This window comes from Tamandua tetradactyla, chromosome 4 (genome assembly GCF_023851605.1).
Source record: "Tamandua tetradactyla isolate mTamTet1 chromosome 4, mTamTet1.pri, whole genome shotgun sequence".
NCBI classification, from domain to species: domain Eukaryota; kingdom Metazoa; phylum Chordata; class Mammalia; order Pilosa; family Myrmecophagidae; genus Tamandua; species Tamandua tetradactyla.
Window position 1 is genome coordinate 26108031 of NC_135330.1, and position 27875 is coordinate 26135905.

Here is a 27875-nt window from a genome sequence, read left to right on the forward strand (position 1 = left end):
TAGATAGCCATTTACTTTTTCCTTTTTTAAGTGATGACCATATATAAGACCCCAAGTTTTCCTATGAATACAGCTTTTTCTCCACTGGTTGGATATGAAGTGTTTATATTTTTATTGCTTTCTAAATAATTCATCATTTTGGTTTCTTCTGTGATATAAGGATTATCAGGGAGTGTTTCTTAAGTAGCTTTTTAATTCTCCTTTTAAAAAGTTCATTTCTTACTTTTTTGATTGTAATAAATGTGATCTGTAAAATCTTCCTTTTTTAAAGTTACTTAAGGTTGATATGATATGTGTGTGATTGATTTTTCTAAACATTTATGATAATGAAAAAATATTTGTCCTCTATTCAAAGGATTAAAAGTTCTATATGTTAAATTGACCTCATTGATTATATTATTCATTTCCTGTACATGCTTACATATTTTTGTCCACTATATCTGTCCAGTTTGAAAAGACTTGCATTAAAATTTCTGTCTATAATTATTTTTCTTCAAGTTTACCTTGTATTTTTAGTAGCATTTTCTTTGCTTATCTACTGTATTGTTTGGTGCAAAAAGGTTTATGAGTACTTTCCATCCTTCACAAATTGAACTTTATGTTATTATAACATGATAAAGACAACATTTATAATGTTTCTAGTTATTCTCTTTAGTGTTTATCGTGTTTGGTATTTTTAAAGTCCACTTTGTCAGATATTAATATTGCCTTTCATCCGTTTTATTTCTCTTTGTTTTGCACTTGCCTGGCATCTCTTTGCCTATTCTTTTTGTTTGTTTGGTTGGGTTTTTTTGGCATGGGTAGACTCAGGAAATCAAACCCAGGTCTCTGGCATGGCAAGTGAGAATTCTGTCACTAGGCCACATTTCACCACTTGCCTATTCTTTTATTTTTATAAGCAATGTATAACTGTTCTTTTTAAAACCTAAATTGACTAACTTAACTGAGCATTCATTCCATTCGAAATTATCTAATAATTACTGTATTTGATTTTATTCTTGCCCTCTTAATTTTATTTATTTTCTTTTGCATTCCTTCTCTTCTTTTTCTTGTTTTTTTATGATTAAGATGCTGTCAGTTCTCTTTTTCTTTTTTAATTTGAGAGTTTTATTGGCTTTTCATTTATTTAGTATTTACATTCATCATCAATGCCTAATGTGATTACTGCTGTTACTGCATGAGGCAAATTATTAACTATTTCCCCCCATAAAGATACTTTCTTCTTCCCCCAACCACTTCTTTCAACATCATAAGATCTCTGAATCCCTTTGCTTCCCCACGCTCCACCCTTACATCCACAAGAGGAGACCTTGGGATTAGTCTAATTTCCCTTTCTCCACCCCACCCCCAACTTTTAGACAATTAAAATTTCTGTTGCAGTATGTCTCTTCTATTTTAAGAATCCTTATTTAGCCCTTACGTTACACATTCCAAATCATCTATCATCTGTTTTGATTTGACTCTGTATATTGCAAGGTTTGTTGCTTACTATTGTTTCCCATCCCCTTAAACTTTCCTCCTCTCTAATGCTCTGGGCAGGTTCATTTAGCGTTATTTTGAGTCCTCCCATTGGATTTACCTCAGATGGGATATGTCGTAATATTCTGGCTGGCAATAGGACTCTGAGTCTGCACCCTCTTAAGAGTCCATAGATGTTATTCCATCAATCCTTTCATCTGTAGACTTCTACCTTTTGGATACTCAGTCCAATGTCAATCTAATAATTTTTCATTTGTAAGCAATTTGCTGTTTCTCTACAGAACTTTTAAATGCTCTCTTTATCTGGGAGCTCAGGAATTGTCTTAGCAGATGCCTAAATGCGGAACTTTTCTCATCAATTCCACTTGAAATTCTTTACTTTCAATGTTCAGATTTGGGTCTTTCTAAAACTATTATTTTTCTGTTATATACTTATTTTTCTCCTCCCATTCCTCTTTTTTTCCTTTTTCTGCAACTCCTACTATTCACAGGTTAGGTATTTTGGATCTTTCTTCCAATATTCTCATACTTTCTTTCTTTTTATATTTTTGTGCTTCTCCTACTAGATCTTCAAAGTTGCTAATTCTAGTCTCAACAGTTATCATCCTTTCTTTCAAACTAGCTATTCAATATTTTAATTCAAAATCTTGTTTTTTAGTTCCAGGAAGTTTTTTTTTCAAGGAAATCTTTTTTAGTGCTTTTCTTGTACCTCTTCTTTTGTCTTCTTTCTTCCCTTAGTAGTTCTCCTTTACTGACAGACTGTTTTGATTGCTTTGTTTACTCTTTATCTTTCTGGCTGTTAGGCCTCATTAGATGTGCTTTTATATTCCTTTGTTCACCTACAGGTCCAGCTACTAGAGTACTTTAACTGGACTGGCCTGATAAGCTTGGGAAGGCATAGTCATCTCTGTCTTCAAGTTGCCAGTTACTTGGGGAGGTATCAGGAGGGAACTTTCTTCTTTAGGGTGGAGAAAACTCAGCCCATCACACTTCCTTAGGGCCAGAGGATCAGATACACTCAAGGATCTTGTGATCACTGAAGGACGGCTCTCCTAAGGGTCTGCAATATACTGATCCTTGTCCAGGAACTCTCCTGTTTGGTCCCCAATCTCTTACCCAGCCCAGAACAAAAGAGTAGTGCAACAGCTTTCTGACTTACACCCCCTACCTGAGTACCAACTCTAATATCTCCTTTGAGAAAATAGCCTAATATCACTTCTCCTGTGATAGGAAGTGGAGCACAGTTAAGCTGTAAACTTCCCTAAGGAGAATATAATAATGATCATAAAACGATACATTTCCTGCTGTTATGGAGCTTATAGGCTAGTTGGGGAGAGCGACATTTAAGCCAAGAAGAAAAAAGTAAAAGAAAGAAAAAAAAAAAAAGAAACCCACATATAATTCTGAAATAACATAAAATTTTGAAATAAGTACTATGAAGGAAAGGTAAATAGAAATGTGAAAAGTGTATGACAAAGGACCTAGTAGGAGTGATTGGGAGGTGATGCCTGAGGAAGTGATGACTGAGTTGAGATTCCAAGAAAATAGGAGTGAACTGTGCACTGAGGGAAGGAAAGAGTGCACTGGGCGGAGAGAACAGCATGCACAAAGACCTTGGGAGTAAGCATGGTTGAAACTATTGAGAAACTGAAAGAATGCCAATGCAGTTGGAGCACTAAGAACAGTGGAGAGCAGAGTGTGGAAAACAAAAAAAGCCTGGAGAACATAATTGTTCTAGTTTGCTAGCTGCTGGAATGCAGTATACCAGAAACAGAGTGGCTTTTAAAAAGGGGAATTTAATAAGTTGTTAGTTTACAATTTTAAGGCCAAGAAAATGTCCCAGTTAAAGCAAGTCTATAGAAATGTCCAATCTAAGGCATGCAGGGAAAGATACCTTGGTTCAAGAAGGCCGATGAAGTTCAGGGTCTGTCTCTCTCAAGTGAGAAGGCGCATGGTGAACACATTCAGGGTTTCTCTCTCATCTGGAAGGGTACATGGCGAGCACGGTGTCATCTGCTAGCTTCTTCTCCTGGCTTCCTGTTTCGTGAAGCTCCCTGGAAGGCATATTTCTTCTTCATCTCTGAAGGTCTCTGGCTGGTGGACTCCGCTTCTCGTGGCTATGTCGTTCTGCTCTTCTCTCTCTGAGTCTCCCAGTATCCAAAATGTTTCCTCTTTTATAGGACTTCAGAAACTAATCCAGACCCACCCAAATGGTTAGAGACATGTTGTCACCTAATCCAGTTTAACAATCATTCTTGATTAAATCACATTTCCAGGGAGATGATCTGATTATAGTTTCAAACCTAAAGTATTGAATAGGGATTATTCTACCTTTATGAAATGGGATTTTTGTTAAAACATGGCTTTTCTAGGGTACATACATCCTTTTGAACCAGCACAGTAATGGTAAGCCAGACCATGCAGGGCTTTTTGATCTTTTTCCTAAAAGCTATAGGAAGCCATCGAAGTATTTTATTCCAGGAATAAAAAAGATCAGATTCATGTTTTCAGAAGATTATGAGGATTCAGTGCAGGAAACAAATTTGAAGGGATTCAGCAGATGCTTGGAGATCAGTGAGGAGGCTACTGTAATAGTCCAGGAGAGAGAGACATGGTGATAATATGATACTTCACATACAGGGAAAGGTATAGGTCTTGGAAGCTTTTAGGTGGTAATATGGAGGATCTGTGTGAGAGAGTAGAAAGTGTCAAAAATATCCCCAAATTATATAGATTGCACAATTGCTGCATGAAAGGGAAGAGAAACAAGTTGAAAATCACCAATTCAGGTGTTCATTTTAAAGTGCTTTGGAGATAAAGTGGAGAAGTCAATAGGCAGTATGAATTTGCAGGCTAAGTCTGGACAGGAAATAGAGATGTAAGTCATATTGGTGTAGATAGAAATTGAAGCACTTAGGCTTTACTGAGAATGCTTTGGGAGAGGGTAAGAAGAGAAGAAAGATTGTTAATCTTCTATACTGCTACTGTCTGCTTAAATTGGTCTGTCTCTACCAGAAGGATGATCAGGGATGTGTATCAAGTATATCTACTTTATAGCCATTTCACTCTACTAAAGACTGGCTATCATTCTTTCCTTCCTCACGTTTAATGATATTGATGAACATTTCTGTTTCAAACCTACTATAGTATTTTAGGCTTGTAAGATTATTGCCATTCATTTCAAAGTTTTATGAGCTATTTAGACTTAAGAAATAGTTTCATAAATTTGGGCTAATACTGGGCAATGGCAAATCTATTTCCTACAGCACAACTCCCAGTCAGTTGGCATTTAGTGTGCCATGTTGAGTTTGGATTGCCTTTGCTTTTTATTACTTAGCAATAAAGATGACCTGAATTTTTTATATGTTTTTTAAAATTTTATGGTCAACCTGTATAGAAATTTGCTAATTTCAATGACTCTCAGATAACTAGTCCATTTGGACTATTGGTATATCATCATTGATTGCAGTGATAGAAAATTCATTTTGAATTTGATTCAAAGCCAAAGGCATGGGGTGCACGGGTGGTTCAGTGGTTAGAATGCCTGCCTTCCATGCGGGAGACCCAGGTTCGATTCCCAGACCATGCACCCAAAACAAGAAAGAAAAAAAAATTAAAGGCATTGTTTTTTTTTTAATTCCAGGAATGTATACAAAGACTACCGCTTTCTTGAGCTGGCATGTGACTCACAGGAGGATGTAGACAGCTGGAAAGCATCTCTACTAAGAGCTGGGGTTTATCCTGATAAATCTTTAGTAAGTTGGATGTATTTCTTATTTTAAAATTGTTAACCATGTTTTAAAAAATATTAACTCTACATATTATATTCTGGAGAAACTATATTTCTATTGACTTACTTAATTTGGCACAGTTTTAATTGATATTTGTTTACATTTTTTTCTAGTATATTAAGAAGTTAGCAGTGCCATTAAAGAAAATACCCTATTCTGCCTTAAAACATAATATATCAGTTCAAGAGAGAACTTTTTTGTTTTATTTAAATTTCTGTTTTCTTTAGATGCTATTCCATAGTTATTATGGTTTTAGTTCAAGTATTCGATCACATTCTTCATATAGTTGTAGCATATATGTCATCAATCATAATGCAGGTATTTCATATTCTTAAAAACATTCTTATTTCTATTAAAATCTATATTTCAACATGGTGATTGTATCCCCTATATCCATAGCTCTGTCTGTATTATATTAAAACTCTGGTTAATGTCAGCATGAATATGAAAGAACTAAAAATATTATATTGCTACTTCCACTTATTTTTTTATTAGTATACTTCAAGTGTCTTAGAGACACTTCTCTAATTCAAGTTAATAAGCAATTCTTTCCTTGTGTTCTTTGGAAAATGTAATATTATGCAGACCAGTCTGAATTTAAACTCTGGAAGTAATCCCCTGCAAATGCATGCACACCATTGTATAAACACTGCAAAACATACTCTGCAGATGAGTGGTTATCTCAATTACATACTGTTTTTTCCCGAGGAGTTGTACTACCCAGCTTTCTCCTCATTAATACAAGTCTTGAGAATGAGACTGAGCCTGGGGGATTTAGTCCAGTTTGACCCATGTGATGCTTACTTGGCTGTAGATCAGTTTATAGCACTGATTAATCATGCACAAACTGAGGTCCTTCTAAAATCCAAAATGGGAATGGAATCCTTTCAAGAGGAAACTGAAGCATCTTAAAACCCTGACCATATCCCTGGGGTTATATTGGAATTTAACAGAATTCCAAGAGTAAAGGATTGAGTATTTGTGCCTTAATGTTCTTGCTGTTATTTTAGCTCTTCCCAACCTAGACCTGTCTTTGTTGACATTAAAATCGTTAACCACTCCCCATAATCCGGGCCCTCCAAATAAGGGGTAATCTAGACCGTTTGCTGGTGATTCTCAGGTACAGAAGTGTCTGATTATGATTTTCATAATTGTTGTCCAATTATTTTCCTGTTGTATGCATATATATTTGCACAAATATATACCATATTGACTCCATGTGAAAAATCATTTAAAATCTCAGAGTATCAGTTTTATTTGTGTTGTCAGTTGTAATCATTACTTATTACTCTTCCTTATCCCCATGTATGGCAGTATGTTTAATTTCACAAATATTATACATTGAAAATACACATATACCTATTTTTCATTCATTTCACAAAAACCTGTTGAGCATGTGCCTTTGCCAGAGACTATTCTTGGCACTGGTCACACAGAGGTGAATAATGAAGTCTTGCCCTCATGAAACAGACATTAAAGAAGTGAACGAATAACCATTAAACCATGTAGCATTATAAAAGTTAGCAGGAAATTCTATTTTTAAAAAAGGACAGATAGTGAGAGTGAAAGAGGGGCTCACTGTAGTAAAGGTAGAAAAGGAAGGCCCCTCTGAAAAGCTGACATTTGAATAGCATCTTCATAGAAAGAAGGGAGTAAATGGTAGTAAAGGCTGAAGGGTGGCCAGAGGAAATAATAAGTGCAAAGCCAAGTCATTGTCTTAGAGGAAGCAAGAAAGTCAGTGTCTGAAGCACAGTGAGGGAGGAGAAAAGTGCTAGATATTTCCAAGAGGGTAGTCAGAAGCCAGATTATGTAGGCCTTGGGGGAAATAGTGAGCATTTGGAATTTTATTCTGAGTGAGATGAGAAACCATTAGAGGTGTTTTGAGCCAGTTAGTAACGTGATAGGATCTACATTTTAAATGGTCGTTATGACTGGCATTATGAGAAAGAAACAGTGTAGAACGTGGGTTCAGCACAAACTTTAGTGTCAGACTACACAGATTTAAATTCTAGGTGCTCATTTACAGCTTTGTGGTATTGAGCAGGTTAACGAGCCTTTTAGATTTCAAAATTCTCATTTCTAAAATAGAGATAATTGTCCCTACCATAAAGAGTGGTTGATAGGATTAAATGAGGGAATGCATGGAAACAACAAATAGCGTGGGTACAAATAAAAACTCTGTTTTTATTTATAATAATAATTATGATAACAATGGTTTTTTTTATTGTTATTTTAGAACTACTTTCAATAACAAGTAGGGGAGGGATTAAATAATGTGGATGTATATATATAGCCCAGTGAGATTATAAATTCTTTATGCTGTTTCCTATATATGTATATAATGTTTGTGAAAATGGTTTAGTAAGTTACAATTTTGTAAATTAGACCTATTTAAATGCACAAAACAAGTTTGTTATTTAAAGACATTTTGCAATGCATCTCTTATGAGAGAAAAAAATTGTTTTGGTTAAGTAAGATTACCCCTTTCCCCGTGAACTATTTTTATAAATCTGAATTTTCATGTACCCATAGCTGAACACAAAGGAGATCCTCAAAGAAATATTTACTTTTTATCAGAATATTCAATTTTAAGCAAATCTGGAAGTGTCCTATACAATTGGTTTTGATTATTTTCACATCATTTTTATTTGTTTATAAATATGCATTTGGAACAGTTGCTTGAAAGATTAAGAAAAAGGGTTTTTTTTAATACATACCAAAGAAAAGAACAGGAAATTAAACTTGGCAGTATGCCATGCTTTTCTCTGTTTTCATCATAAACAGTATTTAGATTTCTTAAGCACCACTACAGGTCACATTACATGATTGCTTGACTTTCAGATGTTTAAATGACAACTAATTACTGAAATCAGAATGCTTATCGAAATATACCATTTTTTGCATGCAGTCACTTTGGTTTGGGGTACAGATACGTTTAGATACAGATAATCCTAATTTAGCAAGTTTTGGTGAAGAAGTCAGATTAACCTAATAACAGATGTCTCTAAGTAAATTTTTAGCATTTATGAATAGTGTATCATTTTGCTTTTGTATCAATAAACCATTGAATCAACAGCAAATCAGTCAATTACTGCCTTAATATTGAGACATTTATGTATCATGCATGGACATAAGTCTAGACTTCCAAAGTTCTGTTTGTCTCTATTTTGACTGGAAAAAAATTCTACATAGATCATTTTTTAAATTATGTAAAATTTTTTTTTTCATTTACATGGGCAGGCACTGGGAATTGAACCCGGGTCTCTGGCATGGCAGGTGAGAACTCTGCCTGCTGAACCACCGTGGCCCACCCTAAATTCTGTACATTTGACTTCATTTGGATGAATACCTACCACCCAAATTTAAATGAAAGGGTATTTTGAACAAATCTTTTTTTCTGTTAAGTTATCCACATTTTAATAACATTTTTCTCCCCACAATAATTTTGTGGGAGGTTTTCTGTTCCTCATATCAAAATGTTTTGCTACCCTGTTTTTCTGGTCTCTGAAATTATTTCTTTTGGGGTATCCTTCAAAAAATTGGTGCTTTCTTTCCTTCCCTTTCACCCTCTCCTTCCCTTTCTCTTCTTCCCTTCATCCATCACCGTTATGGGGAACTCCAGAGATTTAAAGATAAACATGCAGTTCCTACTTCATAGGACACAGGAGTCCCAAGTCCAGTGGAAAAGAGAGATACAAATAACTATTTCCTCTATAATGTGATAGGAACTATGATGGATATCTGTATATCCAACAACCAATTATATTTCATTATTTTCTTCTATTTTCCCAGGTGCATTTTCTAACTAACTTCATTCTTTTTGTCTTTCTGGATCCCAGGCAAAATGCAGAATTCTTATCTTAACAGTATAGTGTGTGATCCTAAGATAGAAATGAGTAGTCCTGCATTCAGTTTTCTACTATACCACTGACTTACTCAGTGAATTTACATATATCTCTCTGAGCCACAAATTTAACATTCTACCAAATCACCTGATGTTTCTGAGCAGCTACAATGTTTTAAAATATATTTGAATCTGAATTTGGATTTAACAGAATGTTATTTATTTTTATTCCCTTTGGCCATTAACTTAAAATTATAACCTCTAACATTTTAAGTTGTTAAATAAGTATATAGGATTTACACAGTTTCAAAGTAAAGATGTTTCTAGTGAAATTAATAGTTATTTTCACCAACCATAACATAAATTTTTCCTATAAATGTGAATACAAATTCATGTGAATTTGCTCCTATGTCAAAAGAATGTGATATAACAAAGGACTGATTTTTCTGGCACAGTTTTGTTGGCTTACAATATGACTTGAATTATATATAAACATTTAAGTATTCCAGTCTTTGAAACACAGTGTATGCAGTAGAATGAGATAAACTTCAACTCAAATCCAACCACATTTGAATCCTGCCCCTACTCTACCATTTATTAGCTGTGTGACTTGAGCTAGTTGTTTTATCTTCTCTAAACTCAAAATAATAATAGCCTCCTAGAGTGATTTTTTTTTAGGATCAAATGAAGACTCATGTACCATACCTAGCTCACTGCCTGGAACACAGTAAATGTGTTCGGTGCCTCATAACCTTTGTTATTATTATTCAAAATAATTAATGGCTATATGAAGCTGTAATTCCAGATTTAGTAGCTCTCTTTTGTTTGGAAACTATCAGTGGAACTGTGGAATGTGGATGGGAGAATTTCCTCATCTTTTGGCTGAGGAAGCTGAATTGCTTAGAGGGAGTCCTTGGGGCCATTCTGCCTGGCTGGACAGACCAGCCTTGGATGCTGTGTCAGTCAGGAGTGAGGCCAAAGAGGCTGTCAGACTAAGAGAGAATTCACAAGCCTGCCTCAGACGCTGGCCTGGTCGCCATCAAACAGAAGCAATCTTCAGATCCATATATCCCTGGAAATAAATTCGGTGCAGGTTCAGTTTTACATATTTGTAAGTCAGAGTCTCAGAGTAATACCTCAGAACTTTTAAGAGGTTTTTAGTAGATATTATATAGGCAATCCTCCCCTGTAACACAGTATTTCTTAACAGATTAAAAATGACAATAGAAAGTGAAACACCCTGAAGCTTCGCTTTTCCTCTAAAGTCAGGACTCTCCCAGCCATAATTAATGCTTTCAGAATTCCACTTGGATTAACCCCCAAAATGAATTCTTCTCTGTGGCAAATATAGCAAAGGGTCTCATTCTAGAGAGAGAAGAGAAATGACCACGGATAAATATTTATGTTGTGATGACTACTCATATGCATTTATTCAGCAGTCTAGTAACACAAGACTTGACATCTGATGCTTAGTCCTGCTAAGCATCCCTTGTTCTTAGCTTATTCAGCAGTGCTTCACATATAATTTAGGACAGCTATATGGCCACTTCAGAAGAGTCTTAGTGTTTCTTCAGTGAAAGTACTTTCCAGGATCTAAACATAAATTGTTGCCACACAGAGTAGTGAAGAGAATTATAAAGTAGTTAAATTTCACAATTCATGACTGTTATGAATCTCTCAGAATCGATAATTGGGAAATGATGAAATAAACAAGAGATAGCAGATCCACACCATGTCCTTCGGTTTTGTGTTCCTTGTATTTAAGGATTAAGGCTGCTTACTCTTTGTGACATCATTGTTACCACTACAAACAGAACCATCTGCCATCAAGTGCGAAAGCCAGTCATTCCCTAAAGTGCAAAAATGCTCTATTGAACTCCTGAAACTTATTTAATAGATCAAAAGCTCCACTGCTTTGGAATGCAATAAACTCCATCTGTTTGAGGTATTTTCAGCAATATTGCATTTTGTGGAAGAACCAGGGTCCCATTATTCTCTGAAATAATTTTTTACTCCTGATAAAATTCCTAGTAGGGATCTATATTGCGCTATTGAAAAGGGTACATGTTCTTTAGAATAGACTATTTTCACTTCCTTCGTTCATTCTTTTACTGATGTTCATGTCTCAGGTAAGCTGGTGATGAACAGTTTTATATTGATAACGGTTGTATATATGTGGCAACTCACCATGCCAGGAAACTTCTCTGTACTATTTTATCAGCATCTTTAAATTTTATGTTTTCTTTACTAAATATGATCACTGTAATGGTGCCTGGATTAGACATTTCCCCATAGACACCAAGTCACAGTGTTTTCCAGAAGATAACACTCTCCTGGAATCTTTGTCTCATCGCTCTCCAGAAAATTTCTATATGCGTTTTTTTCCCTCTCCATATTCTAAACTAAAAATTAAACGCCTGATCTCCAGTCTGACCTGTTACTCCACCCTAGTCTCGATCTTCTCCACAGATGCATACACTTTAGTAACAGCTCTCTTCAACTCTGCGTCTCAGTGAGGAATTCCTTCTGGGCCCCTTGTGAGAAGAGTTCAGCTCTGTTCCCTGCCCATATCCCATCACGTCTCCCCCACAGGATCTGACCTTGCGAGAACTTGGGCTGCCCTGGGAGTAATGAATCACTCTTTTATTTTTTAAAGCCATATGTGAGTTAAATTGTTTGATATAAATCACACTCTTGCAGCTCTAGTTTGAAACAGGAGAGCCATTTGCCTGCCGACTGCCGTAGTTCTCTGCAGTTCTCAGTCTCTCTATCCAAAGTGTCACTTTTAGAAATGACTACATTTTTGTGACTAACCTTTCCAGACACAGTTTTTTGAATGTGGACCAGTGTTTATTTTGGCAACATCTCCACTATACAGTCTTCGCTTTTCATGCCAACCCAAGACAAAACTCATAATTTACAAAATAAAGGAATGGTCATAACTTGGTCTGCTTACCCTGTCTCCCAGAACCACCCACTCCTTTCCTCAGCTCCTTTTTCCTTTTTTTTTTTTCCACCTTCTTTGAAACCAAGGATGCAGTGTTTGTTTAAAAATGCACTGGCTGATGAAATTTTCCACTGCTTGGCATGTTAGAGGAGGGGCTGACGGGAAAGAAAGAGCAAGCAGACATACTAAATGCTTTGCCTTTCATGCTAACTGTTCACTTATTACCAATTCAAACCAATTCTTTTTGGCCAGATTCCCATACACAAAGTATTCTGAATAGAAAGAAGGGGGAGAATCTCTGTCATAATTTTCTGCTGTTATAAATGTATGACTTTATTTAACATAGTAGATTCTTTGAATTGTCCATGAGGTCTGGGAGCTGTATGTTTGTGTATGGGAAGTCAGTGACTAGATAAATTATTTGTTTTGATTTTGCTCTAGCAAGGAAAACCTAATTTAAAAATAAATTTGTTTAACATATTTCTCTTTTTTCCTTGTGGCTGCATGCACAGGGGAACAACAAAGTAAGTTCTTTGTTCTGTTGCAGCTTGTCTGTCTTTTCAGCCCCCACTCCCCTCCTGCATGGGCCTCGACAAGTGTGTTTCTGTGCACATAGAAGTGATTGTTGTTCGTTGCAGTGCATGAATTATATAGGCTTACAAATATCAAGGAAAACAAGCATTTGGGCCATCATAATAGCTCTCCTGTTTTGACCTTTTAGAAGGGAAACATATTGTATGCTTCAGGTTTAGTTACTGGGAAGTTTAGAGAGGTTGAAAATATGAGATAACATTGAGAGCAAAGATTATGAATATTTAATAATAGGACTTTTCTGTGGAAAAGGTACAGCATTCTGATGAAACTCAGTACAGCTGAAGGTTTTGCCCAAAAATCAAAGCTCTCATGTTAATGTGCAGTTATAAAAACCTTAAACTGGAGTCTTAAATAGTGGATGGTTGACTTTGTTGGCAAAACTGAACTAGATCAGTGCTCTGGCATTGAAGGTGCCTTAAAATGGATAGAGGAGGGTGGGGTCAACATTTGACTTGGCTTCTGCATCTTTGATGTATTCCAGCTGGATAGAAATAGAAGGGTGTGGGGAATAGAGAGGAAGACTGAAATGTGTATGATAGATGTGTGAAACTAGGCAACACACACAAATGTTGGAAATTATTTTACTGTTGTTGTTGTAATAGATCAATGAGCAATTTAATAGTTCATGGGGTGCTTGTTTGTTTAAATTGTAATTAAACTTTTCCAAAAGATTAGAACTACATATCACTTATATTAGTAGTATATTATAATCTAGCTTGAGATGATAGTCTTCAGTTCAGCATAATGATTTGCTTTCTCAATTTTTATTTGAAGAAATATTAGTGCATTTTCTTACCAGGTGGCCCACTTAGAAAGGGCTTCACTGAATACAATAAGAATTGAAAATAATTGTTACATATGAGTTGGCCTGCATATTTAAGCCAGCTGGAATTCATCAAAGTTGCTATTCAAAGCCATACATTAAGAATGTAAAACAAATGTGGGAAATCTTTTGCAGTTTAATTTGATGGAATGTGCTATTATGGAATAAGTTGGCAGAGATTATTGGTATTGAAAACGTGTCACTTTATAAATTTATATCTTGATATAACTGCTTATAACCCAAGTAATAATATTTAATAAAATTAAAACAATATAAATAAAGCACAAAGTAGGTATTTGTGAAAGAACAAAGGGGTGAGCTCAACCCATTTATAGTATACTTTTTAAAACAGCTGGTAACTCATGAAATTGGTCAAAGCTTTCTTCCATAAAGTAAAACATAATAATATTTCTAACTAATATTACCTCTTTTGGAAAAAACATTTGGACATAATATGAAAACCCATATTTTAGTTCTTGTATTATATTAAAATATATTTTAATTCTTGAATAGTATGTCTAATCCTGGTCACTTGCATCACATTGAATCTCTGTCTGGAATTTCATGTGCTGCTGATCTTGCTTTTTGAGTATGCTGTGTTAATTGCTAATGCTCTAATAGTGAGTCTGTGCAAGCTAAAGATCAGGGAACCAGCTGCTGACATTTTGGGGGGTGCTAACCCTTATACCATATGAGAAGCATTTATGGTCTGTCTCTTTCACTAGTGATTCCCTGATGATTTAAAAGCATCTGTAAAGTCCCCACAGAAAATACATCTCCTTAGCAAGAGTCATCCATTTGCTGTGTTTTGTTTGGTAACGTTTTTCTGGGCAATGAGATGTGCAGTTTAATTGTGTTTATTGATTTCAAATATTTATAATACAGTGAACAATATAACTCAAAAATTCTAAACTGCTGCTCAGGAAGAGTTCATCTAGGATGATGCAGAAGGTGCACTAGGATTTCAGGTTCCTGCAGTCATTTTGGGGAGTCCCTAACCCTGAGTGAATACTTGGTTCAGTGACGTGAAGGATCTTCAGGTACTAGAGTTACAGTGATGGTTGAAGGGTGCCCAAGAAGGAAGCGCTTGTTTTGTTTTTTAACTGAGGATTGGGTATTTTGGAGGTTCTGCTATTTATCACACTTGTTTTATTTGTAAATGTCTGTGCTCTGAATAAATGATAGTTTGTGCAAAAATATAATGCTAATACTTTTAAAATATGATCATTATACTAACCATGGAGTCTGGCACAAAAGAGCCTCCTCAAATCACAAACAGCACATCTGTATGCTATTTTCCTTTAGCTTGGAATTTCAGTATAAATGGAAAACACTGGAATACAAGCTGTACTGTCTCCAGAGTATAGATCTGGAGTCTTCAAAAGGAGAATATGAGGTCCTTTTTTCCCTCTCATGCTGGAATGCTTGTTCTGAGTTGTCCCTAAGGCAACATACCTGACTTCTTGCCTGCCGTATATGTGAGCCAGCAATGAAAAGTGGCTCATTATAGACTTACAAAGTTCAATTGTTTATTTAGTGCATGGCATTTTATTATTTATGATATTAACCAGATACCAAAGAAACAACCCTGCTCAATTAAGGTGTCTTTAGAGGAGCAGAATGAAATGGATTCATCTTCCCTCACATATTAAGTGAAATGCACACACAGGCATGCATATACATACACATACCTCTTCTGTGGGGTAGGTAACAACAAATTCGTTTTATCAGTGACAGCTAAATTGATCTGCTTCATCGATCTTTATATTACACTAACAGCTTGGAAACTAACTCTATGAACACCAAGAAAACAAACCTCTACATGCTAATTTAGATTTATGTTATGCATGCTTGGTGGACCTAAATATCAAGCTTCACATATCTCCATGAACACATGTGTGTATTTTGTCATTTCTCCTTAAAAAGGCGAAGTTCCCTTTTGTGAGATCATAGTTGCTCAAGAAAAATTTTCCTTCCAGGCCCATTACTTATTTTTCCCCTTGAAAATGTTTTTCTGTTGGCATAGTGATATGCTAAATTGCCTAGCGTACAGTCTATCTCCTCCCTAGATGGGTTTCCCTGGACCAAAGATTCCAGGTCAGCATCTTTTTAGGAAGACTGGAATCTGAGGCTACCTGAGTCAGTTTTGGAAATATGAATGAATATATTCATTAATAGGAAGGGTTGGTTTTTGTTTTATTTTTTTAGTTACAAGTATGAATCAGAATGTCATTTTCAGAACTGAGGCCTTCAGGTAAAAAGTAATCTCCATGTTTTGTCCTAGAAAGAAGCCATTTTATGTCCTTTAATTTATTGTCCTCTATTAGCATGTCTTACCCTGGAGACTTCAACATATTCAGTAGCTCTTTATTTTATTTCTTTATTAGAGACTTTAAAGTTTGACTAAATTTTTTTATGTTAAACTAGGAAAATTAAAGATAGAGAAAAATTTTAAATATAGGGAATCAATATAATAAAAACTCTCAAGTTTCTTAGTAATGCTGGTGAAGAAACACAAATGAAAACTAGAAATAATCCTAGGTTCAGAAATGAATCTTCAAAAAATTTCAAGTTATGGTAAAAAAAAACTACATTTAACCTCTTCCTTTATGAATCGTTTATTACTTTTGAAAGAGAAAGTTACTGTTATTTTACTTTTTGTCGATATTTTAAGCTAAAGGATTCTTTTATTTCCTTCAACAGAAGTATAAGGTTGACTATATTGATTGGGGAGAAGGATCATTTGAAAGGAGAGAAAGGACAGGAACTTGCCAAAACAGGATTATAAAACCACTAAATCTGTTAATTTCTAATTAGGTTGAATACAAGAATTTTATACGAATTAGTTTTCTAGGCTGCTATGACAAAAAAATATATATGTCATACAATGGTTTGGCTTGAATACTCAGAATTTATTGACTTATGGTTTTGAAGCTAGTAGTCCAAAATCAGGCGTCAGCAATGTGATGCTTTCTTCCCAAAGTTTGTTAACGTTCTAGTGCTGGCTTGCCAGCAGTACTTGGGGTTCCTTGATTTGTGTCTCTGTTTCCTGTCACAGTGTGTCCTTTCCTTTCTCTTCCTGGGTCCCACTGACTTCTGGCTTCTGGCTCCCCCCTGTGGCTTTCCCTGACTCTGGCTTCCCATTTCTTTATCTCTATAAAACCTCCTGTAAACCAGATTAAGACCCAACTTCATTCAGTTGGACCACACCTTAATTGAAAATAATATCTTCAAGAGATCCTGTTTACAATGGGTTCACTCCTACAGGAATGTGGATTACGAGTGAGAACATGTCTATATAGGGGTACATAATTCAATCTACCATAGCATTGATTTAAAGAAAAGGGGGGGGGGGAGCTAGAGTCACACACCTTTTTGTAACAACTTTATAAAAATATATTGTCTAATGATTTCCCACCATATGTATCTAGGCTAGTGGACATTTGCCAGCCTTCACTGGGCGGGGATGAAGACAAATTATTGCCTTAAGAATTCATTTTGGGAATCGATTGTATTCGAGCACTCGTTTGCAAAGATAGAATGCGCCAAATTAAATGGTATCAAAATGCATTACGTTGAAGAGCACAGATGTTAAATCCATGTTAATTTATTATGCCTTCTTAAATCAAACCCTTATTTCTTAAATTACTTTCCTTAATCCTGTGTAAGAGAGTAAAAATAGGTACTGAAAATCTATCCTCACTGTGTCTTGGAAATATCTTGTTGATGGTGTATGATAATCTTGGTAGAAGAAGGCAGCATAGGGTACAATGTCATAATGCACATTTCCTCTCTAATATGTAAAATACATGATGAAGGTCAGAATTTTGTAAGCAGTTTAGGTACAGTCAGCTCAGTTAGGATTACTTATTTTCTTTGAATAATATATATGCCTTCCCTGATTTTTTGGAGAGATTTTAGCAAATGTATTTCCCTAGGATTCAAGGAGAGCCCATCTGGTTCACTACATTTATACATAACCCAATAAGGATATCACTAAAGTTAAAAGAAAGGATGAAAATTTGCTGGCCTCAAAGAGTGGTTTTAGTCCCATATGCATATAAAAATGAATTGTCTGTCTCAGTCATCCCAACACCAATAACACTTTTGTTCTATTTTTGGCAAACCAGTCTTAAGAGTATTGTTAATGCCTAGTTTTTTAATCCCTAACATTAATCCTAATCGGTTGGAGGAAAGGACAGTTCAATCAGAGATAGAAAACTTTATGCAGGGAATTAGAATCTATATTGTGTTCCCAAATTTATTGATCCTATCAAATAGACTACAAGGAATCAAGAATTGATTTACTGCTCAGAGTAGTACAGGGACTCTGAAGGATAATTGGGGCTTGTTTATATATTTTTATTCTTATTTATTTAAAAAAAAGTGACTTCTCTATAGTTCACGAGAAATAATATTTAAGATATTATAGCTGTTTTGGCATATCTTCTTTCACAGTGTTGTAAACATCTCCTTTTTGTATGTTCCATGATATTTTTTAATGGAATTGGTTTAACACACCCCCAAATGAAATTATTTTTACCTCTATTTTGAAAATATGCTATCATCAAACATTATTTTACTGTGATAAGCTGTTTTGAATTTCAAACCCCTACAGAAAACATTTTTAACTAAAAGTAGACATTTATTTCTTTTTAAAATTGATTTTAATGCAGTTTTAACACTGTACAGAGAAATCATATAGAATGATCACAGTTGTGAGAGTTTAAAATTCTCCCTGTCTTTGGCAAATCAATTGGACAAAAAAAGCAAGATTAAAAAGGAAGTGACTAGTGTAAGAAATAAAGTGATTTAAAAGAATATATGTATATTTAATATTTATAATATCTAGCAAGCTACAGAAAAATAGAAATACATAGTGGACTTTAGATATAAAACCCCATGTATTAAGAAATGAGACAATACACCCTAAATAGTAATTGGTTCATAACTATAAATAGAAAAAATTAGTAACTTTAAATGGAATTATATTATTTTAATGAAAGTAAATAAATGTAGAAGGTTGAAAAGAAAGCAACAAAAAATCCAAAGAAGGGAGAAAGTAATGATTAAAGTAAAATTGTAGCTAGAAAAGAAAAAAGAACAATATGAGAACTTAGGCTACATATGAATTTAAACCTTTTGTATGGGACAAAAGATAGTCAACAGGTAAAAGGCAAATGAAAAATTGGTGAAATATTTACAGCATATTGAGGCATACAGAGGACTAAATATCCTCAAAATAGAATTGTTTCTATTGCAATTCATTAAAAAATACACACATATAAAACTACCTTTTAGGAGGAAAAAAAAGCTGGTTAAAAAATGTCAATAGCATATTCATTTAAGACAGAGTGATGAAGAATGGAGGGGCTAAGATTTAATTTTACTAGCAACCAAGAATTGTAAATTAAAAGTCAAGCATCATTTTTGACTTTCCAGATTGGAAAAAATGAGAAAGAACATTTGTGGCAGACAGTAATGAGGAAGCCATTGTTCCTATGTACCCACAGCCTTTCCAGAATCCAGTTTGGTGATGTGTATCAAATGCTTGATTACAGGCTAACCTTTTAGCCCAACAATTCCATTCCTAATGTTTATCTAGCAGTTCAATAATTGTGCAAAGTTATTTGTTCAAAGATTATTTTTAAACATTGTTCATAATCATCAATATATAAAAAGAGCATCAATATCCCTCATAGATGATTGGTTAAATAGGCTATGGTATATCCATTCAATGAACTGCTCTGTAACAAATTAAAAACAATAAGCTGATTGATGCATATAATTTGCAATGGAAATTTTCATGATAAATCAATGAAAAAACATATAAACCATGTAGAGCATAATCCCATCTTCATTTAAAAATAAATTATATGGGCGGGCCGCGGTGGCTCAGCGGGCAAAGTGCTTGCCTGCTATGCCGGAGGACCTCGGTTCGATTCCCGGCCCCAGCCCATGTAACAAAAACGGAGAAACAGAATACAATAAAACAAGAAAATGTTTAAAAATGTTTCCCTTTCTTCCTTCTTTCCTTCCTTCTATCCTTCCTTCCTTCTCTCTGTCTTTCCTTTAAAAAAAAAATAATAAAAAAAAAAATAATAAATAAATTATATGATTATATTTATATGTAAATATTTGTACATAGAAATTCTCAGAAGATATACACCAAAATGTTAATAGCATGAGAAATTTTTATTTTTGTTTCTATGTCATTTTTCTGACAAACAACTATCTTCTGTAAAATTTACAAGAAAAAGATTTAACACCAAAAAAAATTTTTTAATAAATAAAAAAGGAAGATATTTAAATGAAATATGATGAGAAATAAACAAAACAATGAAAACTGAACATCCACAAGAAAAAATATATGATATAAAGGAAGTGGATTAAACGCTGTAAGAAAGACGAAGATGGTAATATAAGCAAATAGTAGAAATACTGCATCTAAGACCCTACAAACTTGGCATAATTCTCTAATCCTATTTAGTTATATAAAGACTACGCAGAGTTTATTAACTATGTTCCCTTTACCCTGCCTATGCAAATATGCCTTTTTCCCTTCCTGAATTACATATTATTTAAGGACCATGTATGTTATGAGTCTCTGAACACTCACATTCCCTCACTGACTATGGCTCTCAATACTGTCTTTGTTTTATTGCTCAAATTCCATGGTACCCAACCTCCCTGTCTTCCTGGACTAATTATTTTTCCTTAAGTTCCAGCTTGGTACCTGTTAGCACTATTGCCTACTATGACTCTGCTGTGCATACTATTCAAATAATGTTTATTTATTTGACTTGTTCAGTCCACTTAAATGTGACTCTTTCCCAGCCCCACATATGAACATTTTGTGAAAAATCTTTTCCTGTCCTTATCGAATTTCTAAATTTATAAAAGCAACATCTGAGGGCAGTAACAAGTAAATTAACATATGAACATCTAAAGAACTAAAAAATATCCCTGAACTCTTCTGCAAACCCATTTCCTATACTTTTCTGTATGTTCATACAAATAGAAACATACATATGTATGCACACACATATACATGACTGTTCTCTCTCAGTCTCCTTTGCTGATTTCTCCTCTTCTATTATATTTATAAAAGGTAAGAGAGTTCTCTCCTTATCTCTCTTCTTTTTAGTTTCTGCACTCTCTCCCAATATGCCAGGATTTAAGTATATCACTTATTTAGGATCCCAATTAAAAAAAAATTAATAGCAACAAGGACTTACATATTTTAATTTAAAATCGTGTTCCTTTTATAAAGCATTTTCATTTTGTTTCCCCAAGTTGATGCATATTATCTTAGTCTGAAGTTAGGCCTGGATTTCTCTTAGTTAATGGAATAAGCATAGTCTAGTAAACAAAGTTCTAAAAAGAAAACAGAATGGCATTCAAATAAGGATTTAGAAAATATGTTCAGTTACATACCAATTCATTGAGTGAGCCCTGAAATAGAAAAGGCTAATGTTATTTAAGGATGTCTAATTATATAACAAAACAGCATAGTAAAGACTAACTTTTCATAATGACAAGACTCATTCTTCAGCATAAAATATTATATTGACCAAGTTTTACTTGACGATAAGTACTGATTGGGATATCATCTCTTTGAGGTGATTAGCCATGAGTTCTCACAAATTTTCTTATTTTATGTCACAGTGGCTTCAAAGAGGAGAATTGGTAACAGTTCAAGAGATTAGACACAAAAGGCTAATTTGATGCAAAGACCAAAACAGAACCTTAAAAAGGATTACCTTGTTAAAATTACTTTATCACTGCAATTATTCCCTCAAGTAAGAAACTGAAAAAATAAATATTGTTTCTACTTAGATAAGTAGTTCTCAACCTGTGGTAATTTTGCTCCCCAAAGGGACATTTGGCAGTATCTGGGTACGGTTCTGATTGTCAGACTGGGAAAGTTCGCTGAGTAGAAGCCAGGGATGCTACTCAACAATCTTCAATTTATGGGACAGACAACAAAGAAATCTTCAGTCTAATATGTCACTAGTGCAAAGGTTGATAAGCCCTGGCTTAGATTGAAATAAACACAAAAAATCCTCCTGTACGAAAACTGAGTTTTGTGGAGATTTGAACCTATGACCTTCATTAACTGAGCCCAATTAACTTAGGATTGGTTGAAGAACTGGAATCTGTTCAGACAGCAACCTCTAGCTATATGCAGTCCCCAATTCCCATCATGCTTCAGCAGTATCTGTTTCATATGAAAAATATTCCCTACCCTTTGTTTTGCTGGTTTGCCTTAGGAAGTATGACAACAGAAAAGGTTTTCATACTTGGGCTTGCATACTTGGGCAAGGGGTTCAGGGTCAAGGGCTGGAAGTGTTTACAAAGAATTGCTTTTACCAACACTTTTATGTGAACACATGTCTTTCATTAAATAAGAAAACCCAATTTTTGTAAATTTGGGTAACTTTTATGTGTTTCCACTAAAAGCCTGTTTCAAAATTGGAATTCCATGAAAACAGAAAAATATTAAAACATTTCTAAACTTGAGTATTAAAACAGAACATAAAACTAGACTCAATAAGAAAAGGTTAAAATCGGAGTCCTTATCAAGAAAAATTTTTCTTATATTTCAACCTAAATGTCATCATTTTTCCCTTTCCATGTGCTCCAACAACTCCACTTATGGATTGTCAAGCAGAAAGCTTTCTTGACTAGTTCGCATAGCCTATGTAGAGGTAGAGTTGTTCAGGCATAGAAACATAGAGTTTAATACTTTGATTTTCTTCAGATATGACAGAACTGCTGAAGTCAGGTGTAGAAGCCAAGTCTTAAGAAGGCTATTAGCAATATTACATTTCCAGTTCATGTAAATGCTGAGAGGATTATAATTATAGTAGAGTATACAAGTGTAAAATCTATAATATTGTGGATTTAAAGAATACAAATATCACATCAGAGAGTGAAGGACTTGCAAGTTTTAGCTTAGATTCTATAAAATTACATGGTGATTGTGGTCTAGGAATAGTTCTTTAGCAAAGACAGTGTATTACAACAACTGCTTAACAAATAAATAGGTAGGCTTCCAAATAGTGAGAAAACAGTATTGAAAACTTTAGTACCAGACAGGGAATACTAGGCACAGATTTGGCAGAAAATAATTTTATAAATTAGTATATTTTTTGTTTTCTGCCATCTAGTATATTTATTGATTTATTATTTGATTATTGTCAGTTGTTTTAACTGTACTTCAGACTCCATGAAGAGAGGATCCCTCTGTGGTTTTGTTAACCTACTATGTCCTCAGAATTTGGCACGTTATAGGTATTGAGTAAATATTTATGGAATCATTCAATGAATTAATAATAAATGAAGGAAGAAAATGAGACAGAAACTGTGAACTTAGCCATAGGGTTTTGAAGAGAGAAATCAGTAAAGGAGGGAAATCAAGAGGAAAGTAGGAAAGGAGAAGGAAAAAGTAGTGGCACTAAGACAGAGAAGTTGCATCTAAAATCGCTAGGCATTAATCTAGTCTGCATTATTAATTCATTTGAAATTATTGTAACCAATACTCCAATGTACATTTAAATTTTTAAGCTGTCAGACTCTTCCTTTACAAGCCTCTTTCTTCAGGGCTAGGCTCAATAAAATGCCAGTGGAATAAATTAGTAGAGTTTTGTCCCATATGTGTAAGTTTGGGCTTTTCTTCTACCTCTCTCAACACATTTGATACCATGAGAAAAAAACAAATTCCCTTTTTTTATTTTCATTTTTACTTTTTTTGCTAAAGGACTTAAATATTTTTTATCATCACAATCAACTTTTTTTCCTTATTTTTTTGTGAAAAATAACATATATACAAAAAAGCTATAAATTTCAAAGTACAGCACCACAATTAACTGTAGAACATATTTCAGAGTTTTATCTTACTTTTTTTTCAAAATAATGTTATTATAAGAAGGAAAGCACTCTAAATCATTTTGTTTCTTCATCCTTCTCTTTGTGCTCCCAGTTCAGAGGATGGTCCTCCTCTTTCACAAGGTTATTTCTTCAACATTTATTTAGGACTTTGCTTTTTCAGGTATTCCATGCTCATGGATTTTCATTCTCTCTCCTTCTATTGGCTTCTTTTTCTTTGCCTATCAGCATATACTTTTTTTAAACTTTTCTTTACCTGGCTTTCCTATTCAAAAATTATTTTTCTCCTTCCTTTCACCACTGAGTCTCTTTAAATTAACTCACTTAATTCTCACAGCAATCATGTAAGGCAGTGGTTCTCATCTCGAGAAATTTGGCATAGTATGGAGACATTTTTGATTGTCACAACCTGTAGTGGTGAGGGCAGTGGGTAGAAGTCAGGGATGCTGCTAAATATCCTACAAGACACAGGACTGTCCCCACAATAAAGAATTATCCCATCTCAAATGTCAATAATACAGCTGTCGAGAAACCCTGCTGTAAAGTAAACATGATTCTCACCATTTTGGAGACAAAGAATGTGGGACTTAGTGAAGTTAGCAAACTTGGCCAGAGTCACATACCTAGTAAGTGAAGGAGTTGGGATTTCATTTAAATTCAGGTCCAAGTAACAGAGTTCATGCACTTTTTAATATACATACATAGTCCATTTCAATCTAATATTATAAATAAAGTTAAAGGTAAATGTCTTTGTGCATAGTTTCTCATCTACATTTCTTTTTCCTTAGGGTAGATTTCAGAAGTGAAATGGGCATCAAAGGAAACAATAATTATAGGGTTTTTGATTCTTCTTACAAAGTACCTTCCATAAAGCTAGAACAACTCCCATTCCTGAGGTCTCACTTACCCGTGGCCTACAATTTATTCTTTTGCATCTTTTTCTTTTACCTTCTTATTTAATCCTTGCCAATTCGATAATTTGCCCCCCCATTGTTAATCCCTGCTTCTCAGATAGTCTTTTTAGCTAAAAACCTATAATTATAAAAATGTGTTAATCATCAATTGTAACAAATGTTTCACATCAATGCAAGGCGTTATTAATAGGTGGTATATGGGAACCCTGTATTTTAAGCATAATTGTTCTGTAAACCCACAGCTTCTCTAATGAAGAAGAAAAAAGTTATTGGCACTTCTAATTAGAAGGACAAAGAGGAGCGGAGTATAAAAGTGCCAGTGTGAGCTCAAACCCCGGTTCTGCCACTTAGCAACTGGGTGACTTTGTGCAGGTTACTCTGAACCACTCTCCTCATTTGTAAATGAGGCTTAATTATAATTCTTACATCACAAAAACTAAGTTAGTACATATGAAGAATGTAGACCAGTGCCAAGAGCAAAGTAAATTATTAAAAGGTATGTGTTAGCTATATATTCAATATCATTGTTTTCTATATTTGCATAATATTTTAAGCTTTGCCAAAGTGCCATGATTTTGCTCTAACTCCCAATATCATTATCATTCTCCAAATACCACCTCCTTCCCAAGCCTGCTATTTACCAAGAACTTTACTATTTTGGTCATGCCTCAATAAGACATCAGTTGGGCTATTACAGTGCTACTGCCTGGCTTTTTATTCAGAATGCTCCAGCCTTTCCTGAGCACTGCTAGTATTCTGATATACCTGCCTACTGAATCACTTCCATCTAGGCATTACAGGTTACCATCCTCAGTAATTCTGTGCTTTTGTATTTTCTTATATAAAAGTTATATGGCAGTATTTCCCAAAATATGCTCAGCCTTTGGAGAGGAGAAGATTTTATGATTTAAAAGTTTGGGTTACATTTACTTCTATATCACCCTTCTGGGCAGACACAGAATATTAAGCATTTTAAAGAATTTGAGAAGTATTGGAATACAGATACATGCCATTTTGTTTAATACCACAATTCCTGAATTTATCTGATCAAATGCCACCACCATCCTCCCATGGCAGTGTCAGTGTTCAATGGGAAACTCTTACAGAATAGGCAAGAGGACCATAATGAATCTGTAACTCAGGGTTCTCAAAGTGGTTCATCTGTCCTACATCAGAGATATCCAAATTACTATTTATAAATACAAACTCCTGGGCCATCCCCAAGTCTTCTGAATTATAATATCTGGGGATGGAGCCTTGGAATTCACTACTCTAGGTACTAACAGCAGCCATGTGCAAGCTACAAAAACTTCTCTTCTTTCGCCATTGAGGACAATTTAAAATCCACAGTCTTTGATTTTACTGTGAGGCAGATTATTATAATGGTAAAAATCATATCCTGGTGTTCTGAAACCAGAAATTCAGCCTTCTAATCACACCCCTACCAAATCCCTGTCAGCTGTGAGCAATAGCAAATCATTTGCCAGTAGCTCAGGATCTTGTGAATGTAGTCTTCGCAGCTCTGACACTGATGGTGGAGAGTCATTCACTTTTCTCAATAAAAATGACTGTTGGCAGTCCCTAGGCTGGAAGGATGATCTGAAGAGCTCTAATACATTTCACTGTAGCATGGGATCACAGCAGCCAGTAGCCACCAGTTGTACCCTGAGAGCTCATAGCCCATGCATTCTTTTCTGTATATTTGTTGGTTCAAGGAAGTTATTACTATATCTTAGTGGATTTGAACTTGACACATGAAAGAAATAGAAGGTATATCTGTACAGGTAAATAGTTTAATTGTTGTTTTTTTTTTTACTTTTTGCTTTATAGAATTATTCTGCTAAATAATATCAGATTGTTAAAAGGTATATTCACATTTTCTCTCATTGGTGATTTCCATACTTTGTACCTTGCCAAGTTTGTCCATGATGTTTATTAATAGTTTTATTCTAAATGGAAAATAAAGTTTGATTGCTTTTTAAAGGAGAGTCAGAGGTGACCTCTGGTTGTGAAATATTTGGTCATGTTTTAGTATGTTACATTGTTCCTTTTCAATAAGTAAAAGAATTCCACCCATGGGATTATGTTAAAATCTATCTCTAAATTTCCCTCTTGACTTCTGACAGTATTCAAAGTTTGCTTTGCTGCCCTTGGAGGAAGGGAATAGACTGAACATGTTTTCTTAAAAACTTTTACCCACACTGTTTTATCTGTTTCTAGAACATTCACATTAGTTTATATTGCTTTAGTAACCTCATCTGCCACTCATCCTTGTCTTGTTTTCAGCAGTGAACCATCAGTTACTTGCTGGTTGCCAGTCTTTGTTCAGGAACTAGTGATGCCTTGGTCTGACAATATCTACTACATCAAAATGGTGTGGTTTGAAATAGATTTCACCATACTATGGTTACAAACACTTGGGGAAATAAACCCTTGGTGTTCAGCCATATTTTGGAGCAACAGCTTCCTGAATCTTCTTCTACTTTAGAAAGTCAGTGGACCTGCCTAGATTTTCTCAGGGAACCCCCCACCCCCACCCAAGTCCCAGCTTTGATAGGTAAGGACCTGCTTGTGAGCCAGTATTCTTTTATACATCATTGCTGCTTGTCCTGTTTGTTGGAGTTTGATGTCATTTATTGTTCCTCTCCCTCACATCAGTTCAATTCAACAAGCCTTTATTGAACCACCTGCTAGATGCTAAAAATACTTGATTTCTGTCTTAAAGAGGATACTCTTTAAAAGAAAATACAATAGAGAATGACAAAAAGTATGTTCTGAGTTCATAGCTGATAAAGAAAGAATACCTGGCAGCCTGGAGAATGGGTAGGGAGAGCATCCTAATAATGGGGTGGTACCTGACTGGTTGAGAACAGGAGTAGTAGGGCATGTGCCTAGACAGCAGGCGGGGGATCCAGTCACTGAGGATATTTTACTTCATCCTACTGCAATCAAGAAGCTATGAAAAGTTAGAGTGCTTTGTTAAATTGTTTAGTCTAGCAGCAGTGTGAAGGTTAATTTAATGGAAGCCAGAAGACCAGTCAGTAGATCCTTATAGTAGTCAACGAGAGGTGGTGAGGGCCTGAACCAAAGGAAGCTGTAAGGAATAGAGGATGATGAAAATGAAAAAATGTGCCCCTTCCAAAGCCTTTGGATTGGATTCATCCCAAGAATTTAATGTATGATTAGACTCAGATGTAGGTTAACATATTCTCTTGCGTTGTATGTTGGCGGTTGACAGCCTGTCCTCTACAGAAGTGCTACTCTGTCACACTGCTGGCCTAGAATTTTCTATGCTACTGTCTCCAGATCTGTCCCCTACCCAGGTTCTGCCCAGCTGCTCTGCATCATCAAGGTTTGTGCTGACAAGGGCTCTTAGGAGATTTTCCTGATTACAGCCACTGGCAAACATTGAGTGCTCACTGTGAGCTTTACAATCTGGGCAACACAAAGTAAAGAATAAATTGGATTAACCAAATTTCGTTGGTTTTTCTATAGCGTTTCCTGTCACTAAATCAATGCATTGAAACATTTCTGTGTTAAAAATAAAGACGCAAAAATGCTGTAGAAGTCTTGATCTATCAGTCTTATTCTG

At 34.9% G+C, this 27875-nt stretch overlaps 1 protein-coding gene across 9 annotated transcripts in view; it reads left to right on the top strand.

Annotated features, from left to right (window-relative positions):
- The window catches only part of DNM3 (dynamin 3), a 608953-nt gene that overhangs the window by 495516 nt on the left and 85562 nt on the right, over positions 1 to 27875 (top strand). For all 9 annotated transcript variants that reach the window (XM_077156971.1, XM_077156974.1, XM_077156973.1 and 6 more), the window contains one exon: positions 5123 to 5234. In XM_077156971.1, coding sequence (XP_077013086.1) covers positions 5123 to 5234 — 112 coding nt within the window. The remainder of the gene's footprint in view (positions 1 to 5122; positions 5235 to 27875) is intronic.